The 20,093-nt window shown below is 42.3% G+C and overlaps 1 protein-coding gene and 1 pseudogene across 3 annotated transcripts in view; one reads left to right on the forward strand and one right to left on the reverse strand.

The window, feature by feature from the left end:
• Window positions 1-3,459: 3,459 nt before the first annotated feature.
• On the reverse strand, window positions 3,460-4,662 carry LOC148183966 (uncharacterized; annotated as a pseudogene).
• An 11,988-nt stretch (window positions 4,663-16,650) lies between these two features.
• PRMT3 (protein arginine methyltransferase 3) overlaps window positions 16,651-20,093 on the forward strand; it is a 53,237-nt gene continuing 49,794 nt past the window's right edge. For all 3 annotated transcript variants that reach the window (XM_005531588.3, XM_014260257.2, XM_014260256.2), the window contains exons 1-4: window positions 16,651-16,816; window positions 17,461-17,543; window positions 18,702-18,751; window positions 19,821-19,923. In XM_005531588.3, the coding sequence (XP_005531645.2) occupies window positions 16,695-16,816; window positions 17,461-17,543; window positions 18,702-18,751; window positions 19,821-19,923 (358 nt within the window). In that variant the 5' untranslated portion in view covers window positions 16,651-16,694. The remainder of the gene's footprint in view (window positions 16,817-17,460; window positions 17,544-18,701; window positions 18,752-19,820; window positions 19,924-20,093) is intronic.

Genomic DNA, 20,093 nt, shown 5'->3' on the forward strand with positions numbered 1-20,093 from the left:
CCTCTGAAACCACCCCATTTTCCTCAAGCTGCTCCACAATGCATATTTTATGGAAACACTTCCGTAGAGGTAGAAATGTGTGTGTGTGTGTGCGTGTGTGTGTGTGTGTGTGTAACATACTGAGTCCCACACTTTGTAACATAACTCTAACCCTAGTTCTAGAGTGATTTTTTGTTAAAAAATAAACAACAACCTCAAATCCTTCAAGTAACACCCTTTCCCTGAGACACGCCCTCCCCCCCCCCAAAAAAAAAGCAAAACCAAAAACCCAACAACCCAAAACCTGCTCCTGCCCAGCTGAAAGTTTGTTTTGCAGCCCATACTTTTCTTTGGCAGCCCTTTCCAGCCCCACTTCAGCTCCAGATCTAGTTTACCTTCTCTCTCAAGTTTAAGCCTAGCCCGGCTTTGAGGGTGAGCCCTACAAAGGGTATGCTGGGCTTTGCCCAGATAAAAAATACCTCAGTCAGTTATCTTAGTATACTAAGGGGAATATGGCCATCATTTTATGAAAATTTTAAAGTGACTGTATATTTAAATTCAGAATAGCAATTCTGCTTTCAATACTACTAACTTTTCCTTATGATAAGAATGAAAAATACCTTTTGACTACAGCTCATTCCCTCTGCATACAAACTGGCACATACATTTTCTGATTTTGACTTCATTTAAATCTTTCCAAACTTTTATTATTTTAACAGAGTCTAAATTCATCCTTTGTCTGTGAGAGCAATAAGGGGGCAAAGAGCTCACTATCATTACTGATAGTGAGCAGTGCAGGGATACCTGCAGGAGTTGAGGTTTCTGCACTCCTTCTGTTGCACCTAAGGCCTTTGGAGCTACACTTTTCATTGCTGTGTGATGTGGGGAAGTGACAGATTTGTGAGAACCTGGTAATCTCTACACATCTTAAAGGCTCAATGAAAAAGCCACTATCTGTTTTCAGACTGCTGACTACTGAGAGTTTCCAGCATTAAGTCAATAAATATACAAAAAACTGGGGTGAGAGGACTGAATGTAAGTCTGTTTGCTTTTGAGAGTGTCATTCTTGGCAATTATATGTAGCAGGCTAACTTTAGTATCCAAGGAGTGTAAAGTAAAGTTTTGGACATTTTGGACTTTTTAGATAGAAAAGGCTTTTCAAAAATTGCCTTCAGTTTTGAGTTTCGTGGTTGTGTGCTGTTGTCTGCTCTGTTGGTGACCTTGAGTGGTTAAAATTTTAAAAATACAACTCTGACTACACAACTAAGAAGTAATTTGGTTTGTTAATATGAATTTTTAAAAATCAGCTCTCTTTTTTTTTCTAATATATTTTACACAGGGTAAAGTCATACCCATTTAATAACAGCTTGTTAAAATACTTTTTTTCCTTACACAATTTCTATTTATATATTTCTTCTCTTTTGAATTATGATAAGCACAGGGGCCACAAAAAAGTGATGCAGGTAGAATAAACTTACACATGCTTGAAAATCCAGATGAAACAAAGCCCACAAGTGATATGTCAATACCATCCATATTTTGTGCATGAACACCCTCCAACAGTCTCCCCAGTGTTGTGTTTCCAGAATTGGAAAAAAGTTTGAAATGCAGTAAAAAAACCCAGCAAATATTTGAAGTTTCTTCCCCTTGGCCCAGATTATGAAATAGCAATCCGTTACATTGTAAATCTTCCTGTACCATGCAAATCCCTTTACAAGGATTAGGAGATTGTAACAAAGATGATCATATTTCAAGAGGTACCAGTGTAAATTATATATTTCTGCTGTAGATTTCATACCCTCCTCACCCAACATGATACATACAGTGACCCAAATGAACAGGTGCTTTTCATTTATTGAGAATCTTAATTCACACAACAATAAAAGGTTACAAGGCTGTGCAGCACATTCACCCTGTGCTCTCAGAGGGGACTCAACAATAGCTGACTGAGGGTGTGCAATGGAGCAAAGACTATGCAATCAGCGACCCCTTGCCCCTTGGGGGTGGGAGGGGGGAGAGGAGAATTTCAGTAAAACACAATGAAGCTGCTGTTTCTGCTTTTGCTGCTATCAGCCTGGGTGCTGCTGACAGAGCAGTGCCTGTTAAATCTACTTCTGCGCCTAACTCATTGAGCAAGAGTAGAGAGAAACTGTTTTATCATTCTGCATCACTTCTGTCTCTTTTGGGGGATAGGATTCTACTTAGAGGCCAAAAGGTAGAAGCATCTGACTTGGCTAGATATCCTCTGTACACTAAGAGAATCCAGCACTTTGCCAGCATTTTGCACTAATTCTAATTCATTGAGTAGTACTGAATTGCTGTGTAGGGAAAAAATTCTATGAGAAGCACTTAGTTCACACCACTAAGTAGTGTTCGCAAAATTGGTGATGTCTTCTCACACCTGTCTGAATGGATAGGCTTTTTAAAAAGTACAGGACAAAATTTATGAAGGAGTCTGACTTAGTAGCTCTTAGATCCTGTTTCAAATCTGGCATTCTGGTCTTATCTAAAACCAGTTTCCAAATTTAGGTTCTTCATGTACCTTTGGTTTTGCCTAGAAGTAAGCAAGGGTAATCTGTTTAATTAGTACCATACTTATAAGTCTTTGTAAACTTTGAGAGATAGGCAGGAGAAAGAGAAAATTAAGGTATATGGGACTGATATACAAGTACAGCTGAGAGATCAGGGATTATATCCACACAAGAAAAATCAGACTTCCATGTTTCCTTCCTGAATTCTACATCCACTTTTTTTTTTTTTAATTTCTTACCAATCAATTCAAATCTCTTTGCTTTTATACTCAGCAAACACTACTGAATTTGCATTCTAAAAATGAGATGACAATCAGACCCTTGGTTACACCCCTTTATGGTCTTGATGGGACACTTGTGGCCGGGTTCCTTTTCCCCCTTGGACTGAGATTGATGAGAGAGAGGCAGTTTTCTCTTGTTCAGACTTGGTTGTTTATTCTTCTTTTATCTACATTACATGTATACAGGATATAAGGAGCTATGTGCACTAAGATAGAAAGGTGCAAAATGGCTAACAAAGAACTTCTTCAAGGTCTTTTATATGTCTATTTAACCAATTAACAATTGCCACATAAATTATTTTTCTTAGTGACCCAATGACCCAACACCTGAGTGCTGAACTGTGGCATTGTCTATCCAATCACTTACTACTACCCAAAAACCTCTAGAAGAAGAAGATGAAGAAGGAAGAAGAAGGAAAAGAGACAACGCCCTAATTCCTCCATCTTGCCTCTTATTTTCTAAACTAGCTTAAACCTTTAACTTTCTCACCCAGTGACTTAAGAAAATTCTCTAATTTGCACACTCACATTTTCAGTTTCTCTACTTAACAGCTGTCTCCATGGTGTTATGTGAAATTCAGTGCTTTCTTGGGTGTCAGAGTTAGGCATCACAGATAAAGGTATGTATCTTGCATCTCTGACACCAACATCTCCCCCTTCTGTTTGAATTAAGAGCACTTCTTAGCAGTTTTCGTTATCATTTGCTGAATAAATTGAAGTAAACAAGATACAAACATCAGCAGGATTACAATGACAATCAATATGAATATGCCTATCCTTCTAAGTTCTCTTCGCAATGGTGTAAAGTTTAACCATCTAAATAAACCATCCAACCATGACCCTTCTTTAACTCCAGGTTTGGCCATTCCCTCTTTCAATTGTTGGATGCTTTTATGAATTGACTCTGAATGATCAGAGAGATTCATGCAGCACATTCCTTCAAATTCTTCACACTCATGTCCATGCGCAAGCAAGAGAAAATAAACTGCTGCTCTGTTTTGCAGAGTAGCATGTCTCATGCTTTGAACATCAGTTAACAAATCACTCAAAGCGAGAGATGTCGAACAAAATTGCCTACTTAACCAGCAGCCTAATCTATCCAATTGCTTCAAGGCTTCTGCTGAAGCTACTTGAGGCAAAAGGAGAGCTGCTGCAAATCCTCAGCCGAAATTCCATGAGTAAAACTCATCATTGTAATTAGGTGTGTACCGATTGACAAACCTCTTCCCTCTGCAACTTCACTCTTTTATCATTTTTATATTGGGTGTCAGCAGTGAGAGTTTTCCAATGCTGCATGGACCACCATTGACATTTGATGGAATGGCAGGCCAAACTCTATTTCCACAAATGAGGAAATCCCCTTTCGGTAATTGCAAGGGAACATGGTTGGGTGGTGTGACAAACTGATGTAGAGTTACACCAAGATGTTGCTTCCCGGTATAGAACATGATTTGGAGTGACATCTATCACTTTATCTTTGCTTTGCTTTGGCATAGAGAAATTGAATATTACAAAAAAATCTATCTTTGTTGAACCAAGGATATCCAATTCTTGTGGCTCAAAGGGTGCCTCAGGGAGAGATTTGGTCCAGAGGCTCCATCCGTCAGTAGGATTTAGAATGGTCAGTGAAAGTTTTGGAGGAATATTTTTTGGAATTTGCCATTCTGGCAAAGCCCAGCAAACAAGTCGAGAATGGTTTCTCTGCACTTGAGTGAGACAAGCAGATGGTGTCTAGGCCTGATGAATTGGCTAGTCACCCAAACATTTTCTTTTGGTTGACTCACGGGAAAGATCACATCACTTAAAGCAATCAGCAAAGTGATAAGGCAAAAGGGTAATCCCTGATTTAGTTTCATATTCAACGGCCTCATCTCTTGTGCAAGATTCTGAATCTTGACATGATTCACACTGCGCTTTTACAAACAAGGTGTTATTATATTAACAATGTCCCACACTTTTCTATGAAACCCAAAGTTCACTGCTTCTGCACGTGGGATAAAAGTTGTTCACTGTCAACTGTGGTCTCAATGCAGTTCATGTTTGTGTGCTCGCTTCTCTGCTTCTGGGGTCATCTGCTTGTTTCTGTGGCCAATAAGGTTTCACATTCTTCACTGGAAGCCACTTCAGCCCCAAACTTGTAGAGACACAAGCATACCCTTTGCCCCAGGTTATTAATCAAAATGGACCTTCAATCTGTCCTGTTTCTGGATTTTTAATCAGAACTAAAGGATTTTCCTTTAATTTCACCTGAGTGTTGTTGAAGAAGTGCCTGATGATTGGTGGAGCTGGCTCTGCAAAGGAATTGTTCAGGAAATTCAAAACATGCAAGGTTTTGTTCAAATGCATTTGAGGCGTAGCCTCTGTCTCCCCCCTTTTCTGTTTATCCAAAAGGGATTTCAAAGTATGATGGGTCCTTTCTATAATGGCCTGACCTGTAGGAGCGTGAAGAATGCCAAAGGTGTGACAAACACCCCATTTCATTAAGAATGTGGCAAGCCTTTGCGCTATGTAGGCAGGTCCATTATCTGTTTTTATTTCTTGGGGTACACCTAATGATGCAAATGCTTGCAAAAAATGCTGACATGTGCGTTTTGCAGTTTCCCTGTATGCAGGGAGGCAAAGACTGCACCTGAGAAAGTGTCCACTGACACATGAATATTTTTAATCTCCCAAAAGGCAGGTATTTTGTGATGTCTGTCTGCCATAACTGCAGGGTTTGTAATCTTCTTGGATTGACTGCACCTGTGGATACAGGAGGTTTCACAAACTGACAATCAGGACAAGCACTTATAATTGCTTTTGCCTGATCTTTAGAGATGCGAAACATTCTTATGAGTGCTTGCACATTTTGATGAAAAAAATGCATGGCTCAGCTTTGCCTGCTGAAAAATGTTTGGCTGAGTGTTTGCAATGCTCATCATTAGTTTGTCTGCATTTGCATTTCCTTCTGTCAAGAATCCTGGAAGTGAGGTATGTGTTCTGATGTGCAAGATAAAGTATTAGTCATTTCTGTGCTCTATGGCCTCTTGCATACACGTAAGATAACAATATAAATAGTCGTTGTCAACTTTCTTTGAAAGTGACCCTTCAATTCTTCTGACTATATTGGCAACGAAAGCTGAATCTGTTATCAGACTAAAAGGTTCTTGGAACAGTTTAAATGCTCTGACCACTGCTGCTAGCTCCACAATTTGAGGAGAACCCTCTCCTATCCAGATATCTGAAACCCATGTTTGTGTTTTTGGGTTTTGCCATGTGATTACCGATTTATGCATTTTTCCTGAGCCATCAGTGAACAATGTAATTGCATTCAATGGCACTTCATTTAATTTTGGCTTATCTTCGAAGCTCAATTTTGATTGCAACAACTTGTGCTTTGGGAAGTGAATTGAACACGTTCCTGAATAGTCTAGCAATGCAATTTGCAATAGACTCTGATTTTTGCATCGCCCAATCAAAATGCTCCCTCTTCAAAGGCAGGTAAATGGTGACAAAATCTTTGCCTGTCATTGTTAACAGCCTTGTTCTCACCCTGATTATAATTTGTACGATCATCTCTAGTGTTGTGAAGATTGTCTTCAGAGACCTGCAAGGCAAAAAAACCCATTCAGTTATTAACAATGAATCTTCCTTTGAGTCGTCTCATTGAAATACGAGACCATACAGCTGCATGTTTTCTCCTAATACTGCAAGAAAAAATGGTTGTGACATTGCACAATGATACACCTGTCTCTGCTGAAGGGCTTCAGTGACCTTTTCAAGGGCTTTTTGATCATCAGGCATGAGGCTTCTGGGAGATTTAATACTGCTTTCTCCTCTTAGTAGGTTGAAAAGTGGTGCGAGCTCATCATTAGTGATTCCCGAAATTGGACTTATCCAATTGATCTCTCCCAAGAGTCTTTGCAAGTCTTGCAGATTGTGGACCTGTGTCCTTACACAGTATTTTTTGCAGTTTGATCATATGCTCTGTGATCAACCATCCCAGGTATTTCCATGGTGAATTTTTGATGTGGAAATTTCCAATCCTGCATTATGAACTTCTGCAATCACACTGTCACAAGCTTCTTGCATCTCTTTCTGTGTTGACGCTGCAATGAGCAGATTATCCATGTAGTGAATGATCATTGTCTGTGGATGTTTCTTCCAGGCTGGAGATAAGGCTCGTGCCATATGCCATTGGCAAACTGTTGGTGAAGTTTTTAATCCTTGAAGAAGGACTGTCCAATGGTATCTCAGAAAAGGCTCTTGTTTGTTGATGCTTGGGACAGAGAACGCAAATTGCAGAGCATCTTTTGGATGAAGCAGAATACCGAAGAAGCAATCTTTTAGATCGATGATCACAAGCTGCCAATCTCTTGGGATTATTGAGAGATTGGGCAATCCAAGCTGAAGTGGTGCCATCTCCTCAATGACCTCATTGATATTCCTGAGGTCATGAAGTAACCTCCATGAACCTGAAGTTTTCTTGTGGATGACAAACACTGGAGAATTCCAGGGACTATTTGTTGGCTTGATGTGATCTTTCTGCAACTGTTCTTTCACTAATTTCTTGAGAGCACTCAACTTCTTTCGTGTCAGGGGCCACTGATCCACCCAGACAGGTGTGTCTGTTTTCCAAGTCAGTCTCAAGGTGTTGAGTGCTGCAGTGACCCCCATCAAAAATTCACTTCTATTTTTGTTCTCCCATTGTGACAGGATGTCTCTTCCCCAAACTATGATGCGTTTGTGTACAACAAATGGACAAATGACTTCTGTCTTTCCTTTTGGCCCTGAAACCATGATTGCATGTTCACTCTGCATACATAATATACTTCCTCCAATTCCTGAAAGAGAATTCAGAGGTACCACTACGCTCCATTCTCTGGGCCAAAGGACGTGAGAGATCACTGTGACATCCGCGCCTGTGTCCAGCATGCCCATAATTGTGAATGTTGTGTCACCACATGTCAAATCACAGGTGAGTTGAGGTCGATCATGACCTATCTGCTTTATCCAGAAGATATGGACATCCGTGTCTTCATTGCTGGGTAGAATCTGTACATTTGCTACTGGGGTAGTTTGCTGTATCGCATTTGATGGCAAAGCAATGGCCTTGGCTATAGGAGTATTCTTTGGAACAATCAACAGAAGGTGCAAAGGTTGAGCTAAGACCGTCAACTCTTCATTATGGTTTGCTGAGATGACCGATGGATAGACAATGAGTCCTAAAGTACTACTTCTGTCCTTGCCTATAATCAAAAAACTCTTGCCTCTTCCATGACGTTCCAGTGACTCCTGTGGGAATCACTGCATGACTTTCATTCATGAAGTAGATTAATTTAGATGCTACCAATTCACATTGTGCCCCTGGTGGCAGCAGCTCTGGATCACTTGGGAAGTTGCAGATGGTCCTGCAGATGGAATCTGATTGAGGTTCCCTGCACACTGTGTTCCTTGAAGGGTTTCAGACTGCTGAGTTACCACCATCACTTGTGTTGTAGCACATTGGCGTCCTGCACTTTTTTTCGCTTTCCCCAGAATGGGTAGAGATTTTCCATCCACATCTGTCTTGGAATAACATTGATTTGCACAATGCTTTTCCCTTCTACATCTTGGGCAAAGGCCTGGTGTTTTCACGTTTCCTGAAGACTCTGAACAAGTTTTTCTGATGTGTCCATGTTTCCCACATTTGAAGCATGGCTTCTTGGAAAATTCCATGGCCATGACTTCTGAGGAATTGCCTTGCTGAGAAGTCATGTTGAGCACTGCAAGAGTTCTCGCAAATTTCTCATCATGTGCTTCAAGGAGTTTTTGAAGTTTTCTCCCAGGATATCTGCATGAATTGCTGCGATGTATTGAGGCATACCTACTTTGTTGCAAGTTTCTACCATTTGAGGTAAGGTTGGTTCTGAGCCAGACAAGGCACTGATAATGCTCTTTCACTCTTTTGCATTTGCAAAAGCGAGACATTGGATGAGGAGTGGTTTTGCAGCCTCATCACTACACTATCTCCACTGCTTGCATGAGGCGATCAATAAATGAGGTGTAAGGCTCAGAATCATCTTGTCTCACTTCTGTGTAAATGCCATCTGGAATTCCAGCTGGCTGGATCTGTAGGATTGCTTACTGTGCTGCTTCTTTAATATCTGCAATCACTTGTTGAGGCAGATCTACAGCTTGATCTTCAGGTTTGTCATGACGATCATCTCCTGCTAGATAACCCAATGTGAGGGCTGCATTTGGGCCCCCAGCATAAGTATTTAACAATTGCTTTAGAGCTCTGCACCACTTTACATCTCATAGCATGTACTGTGAATCTGTTAGGATTGTAGAGGCAATGTATCTGCAGACATAAGGCACCAAGTCATAATGGTCGAATGTGCCTCTCAACCATTGTTTGAAATATGGGGAATTTAATCCATTATCTTTTGTGGCTTGCATCAAGTCTTTGATAACATCATGAGTCAGAGGCTCCCATCTGGGATTTGCATTTTGCCTGTGCCATGACTTCTGTTTCAGCCATGTCGAAGCTCCTTTCTTTGAGTGCTTTTTTTCTGATGTCTGCCCAATTCGTTGAAATGGGTTCAAGTCTTGCAACATGCCTTGGAAAGCGAGACACCAAGGCTTTGCTTGCATCTTCACCTGGCCTGATGACTGTGTCATTCATCTCGTTGAGCTCTCCCTCTTCTCTGCAGGGTAAGGAAGTAGTCACTTGCTGTCTTTTATCTTTTATTAGATGATGTTGGAGGTGTAGTATGAGAATTCACCACAGGCGGCGCTCCAATAGGAGGCTGAACTTGTCCACCACAAGGTGGTGCTGGCAGAGGAGCATAGGTGTTATTTGCAGAGGTTGGGTTGCCACCTGAAGCTGTAAGAAAGTCCCTCAAACAGTCCTTCAACTGAAGAAAAAAATTCCAGAGGAATTCTTTTGGAAATGTAGGCATTGGAGCTGAATGAGATGAGGAGTTGGCTGGCTGCTTTATGGATGAAGGGCCAAACCAGGCCAGCTTGCAGCAGCTGTACCAGATGCTGTGACTTGAGAAGACAAGGGTGTCTTCATAGAAACACCTTGACCAGCTGAGATTTTTTTAATATCCTAAGCATTTGCACCTTTGAATTGCAAGCTCAAATTATCTGTTTGTGAGCTTTCTCTTTCCTGTTGCTTGATTTCTGTTTTTCGGCTGTTTCGTTGAAACAATTCCAGAGATGCTGGACTTTGTATTGACATGTCCCATATTCCCGGGTCCATGTCTGTGGGAGGATTTGTAGACTGAAGAGATTGTGCACTAGCACGGCTGTGGTCAAAAGCCTTTTGGCTTTGTGTGGTATCCAGCGAAGCCATCTACTGTGGTGAAGCTGCTGTTTTTTCAAGCTGTTGTTGCTCTGCTGCAGCTGTATTGCAAAGCAATTTCAGTAGTAAGGCTGCTGTTGCTGCTTGCCGAGAATGCTGTTCAGCTGCAGCTGCTGCTTGCTTCAGCATTAGTTGCCATGGCGACAGGGCTGCAGCAGTCGGCGCACGCCGCAGCTCCGCTCGTCCACCTGTCTGCCCCCCCCAACGCTGGGAGGACCACGCTTGCCTCTGATGTACTGGGCGGTCCCGCTGTCGCCAGTGGGCGGTGCAGAGGCTGGAGGGAGAGCTTCTGCCGAGGGCTGGCCTGGGGGCAGTGACGCAGGCGGGGCATAGAGCTCCGGCTGTGCCTGCATCACTGCTGACGTCACTTTGACTGGCAGCTGTGTCTCAAAGCACGTCCCTGGTATGGGGGGCGCAAACGCCGCCGTGCCCGTCTGGGTCCCGAGCCGGTCTGGGTCAGGCTGAACCATCCCGTGCCTTCCCAGGACGGGGTATAAGGCCATCCACTCCACTCCCCAAGGGCCGGAAAAGGACTCGGCTGCTGACGAGCAAGCGGCCAAGGAGGTTTCCCTTCCCTCTTCTGCCTGCAACAGCATGCCGAGTGCTGGAACAACTCCAGGAGAGCCCAGATATGCTTGCAAAAGCTCCGAGCCGTCGGAACTCCCTTTTTCCAGTTTCTGCCTGCGTTTTGGAATCGCCCCCTCGTCTCTGCATGATTTTTTCTGTGGGCTTTGAACAGGCTGAGACACTCCCTTTGCCAAAATAGCGTTCAGGGAGGCTCGCACAACCTCTGCAGCCTGCAAGAATTCCGAGAATTTCGCAGCTGAGACAAGCTCGTCTGTTCTTCATCTGAGCCCGTATTCTCCGTCCCTCCCCCGTCTCCTGCCTCTGCCGTGTTCGTAGGAGATACCGTGTATTGTGCGGCTTTTACCGCCATAATTTCACCCTATGAAAGGATTTCCAACACTTTGGGTGTTGTCTTGTGAGCTAAAGATGTCTCAATCCCCATGGAATTACAGAGGGCAGGGGCAGACCCAGCCTTCTCCGGCTTATCCATCAGGTTCTCTCTTCCAGTGTCTGGATCCATAGTGTCCCCTGCCTGGTTTCAGAGGCCCATTTAGTGAGGATGACTTCATAAATCACTCTAGAATCTGGCAGAAGTTTAGCTGCTGCCTGATCCTTAAGAGTGGCCTTTTCATATATTCTCATGTTTATCTTATCCCACAGGCTTGGGGTAAAAATTTTCTCTGGATCCATGTTAGGAAATTCTGTCCGTATCCAGGATAGAAGGCTTTTAAGCTCATCCACGGATATACAGATCTGATGCTCCTTGACAATAGTTTCCAAGATAGCCAAAACCTCCTTCTCAGGTTTGGACATAGTGTTTCCCATATTTTTGCTCCCTTTTGATGTCTTACCTGACCTCAGGGTCAGCTTATTTCTCGGCACCTCTATCCATAGTCCGTCTCACAGCTCACACATGTCTGGCTCTGGCTTCTCCCACTCTAACCAGCACACCAGGATGACCGAGTTCTTCTTTCTCCCCTCTCTGAGGAGTTCTCCAGCTTTTGACTGTCTTTTTTTAAAAGGGGCCTTCAGTCCAAGGTGCCACATATTTGAGCGTCACTTTTTCCTGATGGGACACTTGTGGCTGGGTTCCTTTTCCCCCTTGGACTGAGATTGATGAGAGAGAGGCAGTTTTCTCTTTTTATCTACGTTATTCTTTTTTTTATCTACATTACATGTATACAGGATATAAGGAGCTATGTGCACTAAGATAGAAAGGTGCAAAATGGCTAACAAAGAACTTCTTCAAGGTCTTTTATATGTCTATTTAACCAATTAACAATTGCCACATAAATTATTTTTCTTAGTGACCCAATGACCCAACACCTGAGTGCTGCAGTGTGGCATTCTCTATCCAATCACTTACTACTACCCAAAAACCTCTAGAAGAAGAAGATGAAGAAGGAAGAAGAAGGAAAAGAGACAACGCCCTAATTCCTCCATCTTGCCTCTTATTTTCTAAACTAGCTTAAACCTTTAACTTTCTCACACAGTGACTTAAGAAAGCTCTCTAATTTACAAACTTTCAGTGTAAATTTCACATTTTCAGTTTCTCAACTTTAACAGTTGTCTCCATGGTGTTATGTGAAATTCAGTGCTTCCTTGGGTGTCAGAGTTAGGCATCACAGATAAAGGTATATATCTTGCATCTCTGACACCAACACTTTACCAATGAACAAAAACTGCAAAGATGATGATAATGCTGACTGTCACTCTGTTGAGCAATGATTATAATGTATTAACAAACACTTAGTACCTTTGCTTATATTGAGAGCTACATATAGAACGCTGTTGCAAAATCAACTTTTGTAAAATAAATATCATAGAATCACAGAATTCTGAATTGGAAGGATCTATCAGGATCATCAAGTCCAACCTCTGGTCCTCGGCTGATCTCCCCAAGAGTCACACTATTTGTCTGAGAACACTCTCCTAATGCTTCTTGAGCTCTGCCAGGCTTGGTGCCATGACTGCTGCCCTGGGGAGCCTGTTCCAGTGCCCAACCATGTTATGGGTGGAGAGCCTTTTTCTGATATCCAACCTAAACCTCTCCTGGCTCAGTTTCATGCTGTTTCCTTGAGTCCCATACCCTCATGAGGAAGCTTTAACTGCAGTGAGTTCTCCCCTCAGTCTCCTCCAGGCTGAACAGAACAAGTGATCTCAGCTGCTCTTCACACAGCTTCCCCTCCAGACCCTTCACCATTCTCATGGCCTTCCTTTGGACACTCTCTAATGTCTTTCTCATATTGTGGCACCCGCAACTGCCCCAGCACTAGATGTGAGGCTGCCCCATATCAGAGCAAAGCAGGTCAACCCCCTCCATTGCCTGGCTGGTGATGCTGTGCCTGAGGCATCCCTGGACAGCGTTGGTCCTCCTGGCTCCAGGGCACTGCTGACCCATATTCAGCTTGCCATCAGCTAGGACCCCCAGGTCCCTTCCTGCAGCACTGCTCTCCAGCCTCTCCTTCCCCAGTCTATACACACAACCATGCCTGCCCTGTCCCCAGTGCAGAATCTAGTGCTTTGCCTTGTTAAACACCACACAGTTGGTGACTGCCCACTTCTCTGATTTCTCAAGGTCTCTCTGCAGGGCCTCTCTGCCCTCAAGGGAGTTAACAGCTCCTCCCAGTTTAGCGTAGTCAGCAAACTTACTTAATGCACATGTAATGTAGATTAGCTTCTTATGAAAACCAAGATGTAAAGGGAGGAAACTATCAGCATGTCTGACCCAGTGAGTAATGTGACATAAGTGTAGCAAAACATGCTGCTGAAAATCCAGTACCTGGTACCTTCGAGATTTTCACTTCAGGCTAGCTGTAGTTTGTTCCTGTGATTGCAGCTCTGGAGTAGCCCAGTAGTTTCATTTGGAAAAGGAACCCATTTGATGTGTGGTGTGACCACACCGAGCACCAAAGCATAGTAAGGTGGGGAGTTTGGCAAATCAGCTTTTAAAGGATATGTTCAATCTCCTGAACCAAAGTGCCAACACAGAGGCCTGCAAATTTCACTTTTTAACTTACTCATGGATAACCAATTTCATCCAAAGGTACAAGATGTCATTTAAAAATGTGTGATGCCTAGGGAGGCACAGCTGACTAACAGCAGCTATGAGATACGGGGGATTTCTTAAGTATGTCATTTTAGGGAATAAGCACTGCATAAACACACCTGACTTGGAGCAGTTCTAGCAGGATGCAGAGCATAACTCTGCTCCTACCATTATATAAGGTAGTCAGGTTCCAGGTGAAATAGTAATTTCATTATTTTTGAAAATATTTGTAGTAGCACAGATATGAACTTAGACACTTTGAGGGTACAAATTGTAATAACTCCAGCTTTGACATTTCCTCCACCATATCCTTCTTAGGGGAACCATGGGAACCAGCACCATTTGCTTACAAAGAGATGAGTGTTTCTTGCAGGCACAAAATACAGAGAAAAAGGAGTGTCAATAACCCAACTGGAATATTCAGGTACTATGTTATTCAAGTGATAAGCTACAAGCTTTGGTTTTCTATGTAGTTTTTTAACCACTTTTTAGCTTCTGCATTTGGATGAGGTCCCAGTTATAAAGGACATTAAGAAGAATTTCTTCACCAAAAGGGTGATTAGACATTGGAATGGGTTGTCCAGGGAGGTGGAGTCACCCTGCAGGTGTTTAAGGAAAGACTGAATGTGGCACTTAGTCCCATGTTGTTGCAAAATGTGGAATATGTAAAATTTCTTTAAGAAAGAATGTTCTATAATGTTTGATCTTTGCATACTTTCAAGCCTAATCACCAAGAAGGGAGATCTAACTGGTAAAACAGAGATCCACTAACAAGCTCTAAGGGATCTCCAGGTGTTAGAAAAACAAATTACATGTTGGTAGAATGACCTTGTTAAGGTTTAGCGCTAGACAGGCTTCAATGTTCTCAGACCTGGGGGGTGGTTAACAGAGCTTGGAAAGAAGGATGTACCCCTGATAGTGGACATAAAGAATGCAGAATTTATAGGCCATAAGAGCACTTGGCAGAATCCCCAAGATAAGGAAGAAACTAATAAAGACAACTCAGCAACTGTGCTGCAATCAGTTCCAGCTGGGTAAAAGGTAAGTACAGAAAGGGAAGATCACGGCCACGGACTCACAGCACCAACCCAAGAAACCACCAACTCAAATAAAGACTGAGCACACAGCCTAACTAACATGAGGAGGAAGAGAATCTTTAACCAATAGAAGATAAAATACTAATTTATAAGAGAACTATGTAACTTGTAGCCAATGGATACTAATTCCTTTGCTGAAATGTATAAACAGTATATAATGTATAGATAAAAGGTCTGATAGTTTGTGTGCTTTATTTGTGGAATACCACCGAGTACCCAGGTTTGTGCAACTCTGAAAAAAATAATCAACATCTCTTGAGTGTGTGTTATTTACTTGTTGCATACCGGGTAATGAATCCGAGTTTTGTGACAGCCTGGTTGACAAAGGTGCTGTTTGGTCATAGGTCAGACTAGATGACCTCAGGGGTTTTCCAACATCATTGCTTTTGTGCCTCTGTGGTTCTGCCTGTCGCTAAACTTTATTAAAAGCTGACATTTAAAAGCACATGCTGTTCCCTTTAACCCTCCTGTGATAAATGGAGATGATTCATGCTAACTAAATTGTAATTATTTAGGAAGTTATTATTATAAAGCAATAAAGGGAATTGGCATTACAAGGCAGATGGACCCCTTTACAGATGTTACATGTTAAAGATAGGATACAGGATGTAGTTTTAAGATAAGTAATGTCCCAAGATAAAATCGACCTTGAGATGGACAAAGTTGGAACGACTTTAGGCATAGGGCCTGAAATTATGAAATGTAAGGCTAATTAGTAGAATATTAATGCCTACATAATGCAACACTTAGTATGCATGCACTACCTGTAAGGATATCCAGAGGACAATCAGAATGAGTGTAAGTCTTCATCCAAAGACCACCAAAAGAAGACTGAAGACCCCCTAGCAACAACTGAGGCATGCGCCATGAAGAATAGTGACGTAAGATTTAAGAATCAGAAGTAGGAGGAAACTTATGGGAAACATTAATGAATATGTATAAGCATACAGTATATAAGTTTAATTTGAAATGCTTTGTTTTGTATGTGAGGTAGGGTGAGAAGCCTTCTTCATACCTTGGTTGGTTTTGTACATGAGGTGGGGTGAGAAGCCCTCCCCGTACCCTGGTTGATTTTGTTTATGCTGTAATCATACTCAATTACTGGCAAACTATATTCACATATGTATGTGTGTATATATATATATATACACACACACACACACACACACACACACATATATATATATATATGAATATATTCACATATATTCACTAAATCGTACTCTTTTACTAAATTGTATTCCTTTTATATACCAAATTGCTAATGAATCTGAATAAATTGTATCTACTAAATTGTATTATTGTATTTCTTGTATTCAGTTCACTAAACTGTATTCTTTTTTTGTTGTTGTTGATATTAAATTGCTGTGAATAGACCTAGATGTCTAATTTTAATTTCACTTAAAACACTCCCATCGCAGCCGCACCGTTTGCAAGACCCAAAACGCCGGGCGCCTGCCAGGAGCGGACGGCAGGATTCCTGTTGGGCGCTGAATCACGGAGCAGCATCCCGTGCCGGGGGGTGGCCGAGGGACTGTCCTGCTGTCCCGCTGCCTCTCTCTCCCGCAAGATGGCGCCGGCCCGGCCCCTCAGCCCGGCCCCTCAGCCCGGCCCCTCAGCCCGGCCCCTCAGCCCGGCCCCTCAGCCCGGCCCCTCAGCCCGGCCCCTCAGCCCGGCCCCTCAGCCCGGCCCCTCAGCCCGGCCCCTCAGCCCGGCCCCTCAGCCCGGCCCCTCAGCCCGGCCCCTCAGCCCGGCCCCTCAGCCCGGCAGCGGCCGCGGCCGGAGGTTGCGCTAGGGGGCGCGCGCGGCCCCTCTCCGTCCCCGCCGCCGGAAGCTTCGCAGGCGGGGTGGCGGCGGGACATGGATCCTGAGGAGGGGATGGCCGAACTGTCCGACGGCGAAGGCGCCTGTGACGAGGAGGAGGAGGAGGAAGAGGAAGGTGCTGCCGTGGCCCAGCAGACTTGTTGCCTCTTCTGCGACAGGTGGGGGGGCGCGGGGCGGGGGCCGCTGGGCGCCATGAGGAGCGCGCTGCGCTCCGAGCGCCCGGCCTCGGCCCGCGGGAGGTAGATGGTGAATTACTACTTTGTAGCCTCGCTCTGTAGCTTATTGATCGTGTACACGGCCTCTGTGGAGCCAAAGGTGTGTTAGATTCAGACTGAAGGAAGGAGTAACGTGGTAATCCCCTTCCCTCTTGCAGAAGCTGCGTGAAGGCTCTTCTCTCTCTCTCTCTTTTTTTTTTTCCTCTTTTTCCCATCGCCAGTACCGAGATGAGGGTTTTTATTTCGATGCAGTAGATCAAGCTGCCCCACTCACCTTGTGCTAATGTGGTTCTCAGGTTTAACGCAGGCTTTACTCTCAGGGAGTGTTTGAAATTAACAGGATCTGTTAAATTTTTTTGTTGTTGTTCATTGGCTTTTGTTTCAAAATGTTTGAAGGGTAAAATCTTCTTTCTGAGGCATGTAAGCCAGTGCCTGGTCATCCTTTCTCAAAGGCAGGAAATGTGTTCTGAATTGTGCGGAACAGAACAGAGTTCTGAGTCAAGAACAAGTCGGAAGAGAGCATATAGCACTAATAAGTTAGAACTTAATATGTCAGTATTGGATATTTAATAGTTTGTTATTTACAGGTCGTTTAGTTCTGCTGAAGCTGTGTTCTCCCACTGCAAAACAGAGCATCAGTTTGATGTTAGTGATGTGATCCAGAAACACGGTAAGTTTTTTTCATGACTTGTCATTTCTTTTTGTGTATGAGTATCTCATTTAAAATAAGTTGCAAATATTAATTTGTTTCTGTCTGATCTCCTGGTTCGCAGCTGAAGCTTCCAAGATTGAATAAGATGAGCTATTGCAGAAAAATGCTTGTACATTTTTTTATGCTGTCTGCTTCCTGCATGCTTTTTCTACTGGTAAAGCTCTCAGCTAGTGACAAAAGTGAGATTGATCTCTGCTGGCATGTGCTGATTCTTCACTGCCTACTTGATGGACCTGAGCCAGACACTACATGATTGATCTGGTTTGATCTGATCTGCTGGGAGCTCTTGCCTGACCAGTGATGCTGTTGATGGGCTCAGTATTTAGCAAAGCCCATGGCTTGTGTCTTTCAGATGATCATAGGAAGGCTATCCTCCCGTGTCTGTTAAATTCTTTTTAGTCAAGTTTAAGGTTGGCTGTCACTTGAAGCTGCCATTATATATTATATATTATATATTATATATTATATATTATATATTATATATTATATATTATATATTATATATTATATATTATATGATATATTATATTATGTATTGTAGATCTTACAATATATAATATATAGTCTGTTTTCTGTCTAAAATCCAAGAAAAAGTATTTTGGGTTTATCTTTGCTGTTCCTGGGGAGAGGACACATTTAAACTACCAGTGCTCTTGCAAAGGTGGGAATTTTAAATCAATATTGGTAGATATTCTTGATGACTAACATCAGTTTACTTTCTTTTAAGCTGAAAGCTAAGAATATGAACAAGGGAGCACAACAGCCTAAAATGTCATCAAGGTAGCTGGTAGGACATAAGACTGGCTATGCTGATGTACTTCATTGCTAAATGAATGAAATCCCTCTTCATAATTCCCAGTTGGATGTCTTCCAGTCTTAATTTGTGGCAGATGTATTTGCCCTGAGGGTGAGAATTTCCTGGGTTAGTCCTATAGTGAAGAAAAACATAAATGGCAAACTTAAGATAGGAAGGCTGCTCTAGATAGTGATGTGTACCCAAGAGGAAGTTTGAAACAGTTATCAATTGAACAGGTAATTAGTATTCACATAACTGTAAAACATGTGGTCTTCTCTGTAATACAAATGCTCTCTCCCTTTTTATTTTTTTCCTCTCAGGACTCAATTTTTATGGATACATTAAACTAATAAACTTTGTCAGATTAAAGGTAGGTGTGCTGCATACTACTTCTGTGCTCTGACTCTGGAGAATAGTGCTGTGCTTTCAGTTTGCTCATTTCTAATAATTGCATGAGATTTTGTATTGTAGTTTTAGAAAAAGAAATCATGGGAATTAACGTAACTGTTGATTGGTTTATATAGAAATGAGGCTGTTTTAAATATATTTAATTAATGTGAAGGTTTTCAGAAGAGGATATTGTGATTTGCACAAAGCCTCCATACTGTGTATTATTATCTTATTTTATTAGGTTTTTTTTGGCCTTTGACTCTGCTGTCTCACTTCAGAAAAGGGTTCACTTCTCAAGAACTGAAGTTTCTCAGTCCTTGCATGTGTCCTGGTGTAAAAGCCTTTCCTGAGAGTGTGAGCTGGCCAGACCCCTACTTAGTAAGGACAATATCTGATGCCTTAAGTTACAGAACTTAAAACTCTGCTAAAATGATACCTGAGTCAGGAAAGCTAATGAGAACCTACAGTTTTAAGATAGGCTTTCCTATATCTTGTGTGTCTTGTGACTTTGTTCTTTCGTTATTCTCTAATAGGTTAAAACTCAATACCGTCTTACCTTATTAAGTATTTTTTACTTCAATCTTCAAATCTTAAATCCTCAGGTAGTTATTTAATGAATAACTATGTAGAGTAAACACAGAAAGGCAAAAACTGAAGCCCAAAACTGACTTCTCTTTTCCTAACCAAGTATTAACTGGATGCAAAGAGGAGACTACGGTGTTTCTGACTTTTGTCCCTACAGCACTGTTTATGTAAGAACACCTGACAGGATTAGTATCTTGGCATCAATTAGGCAAACACCTGAGTGAACTTCATTCCTGCAAGTAGATCCTTCAATATCTATTAGTGTGCTGTGCATTACTGCTTGCACTGAATTCCTTGATCCTGGAGTTGCCTGGGCTTTCCCCAGCTTTCTTATAAAGCTCCTTCAATAATGCCCTGCATATTTTACTGTGTGACAGAACATGTCTTTGCCTTGTTTTCTTGAATGAAATTGAAGGGCTGGTGTTTTCAGAGAAACTTAGCTTATATGTTTTTCTCCTGTCTAGAAACCATCTGGAGAATATTTAAGTTCTCTCAGCAGTCCACTGCCTTGGGAAGGAGAGGAGTATTTGAAACCAGAACTGGAAGATGATCTCCTGCTTCAGTTTGGTAAATAACTGCTTCAGTATGACTCCTGCTTTGTGGGGTGAATGTGGTACTGTCAAAGTTCATGACATGTGAAGCATTGTCACTGTTACTCAATTGATGTATGTATCTGAGAAAGCCCACGTACTAATTATATCTAATTTAATTATATCAAAACCAAATGTCTTTTCTAG

This window comes from Pseudopodoces humilis, chromosome 7 (genome assembly GCF_049639895.1).
Source record: "Pseudopodoces humilis isolate 2021_Gansu_Grassland_sample_001 chromosome 7, ASM4963989v1, whole genome shotgun sequence".
In the NCBI taxonomy this organism is placed as follows: Eukaryota; Metazoa; Chordata; class Aves; order Passeriformes; family Paridae; genus Pseudopodoces; species Pseudopodoces humilis.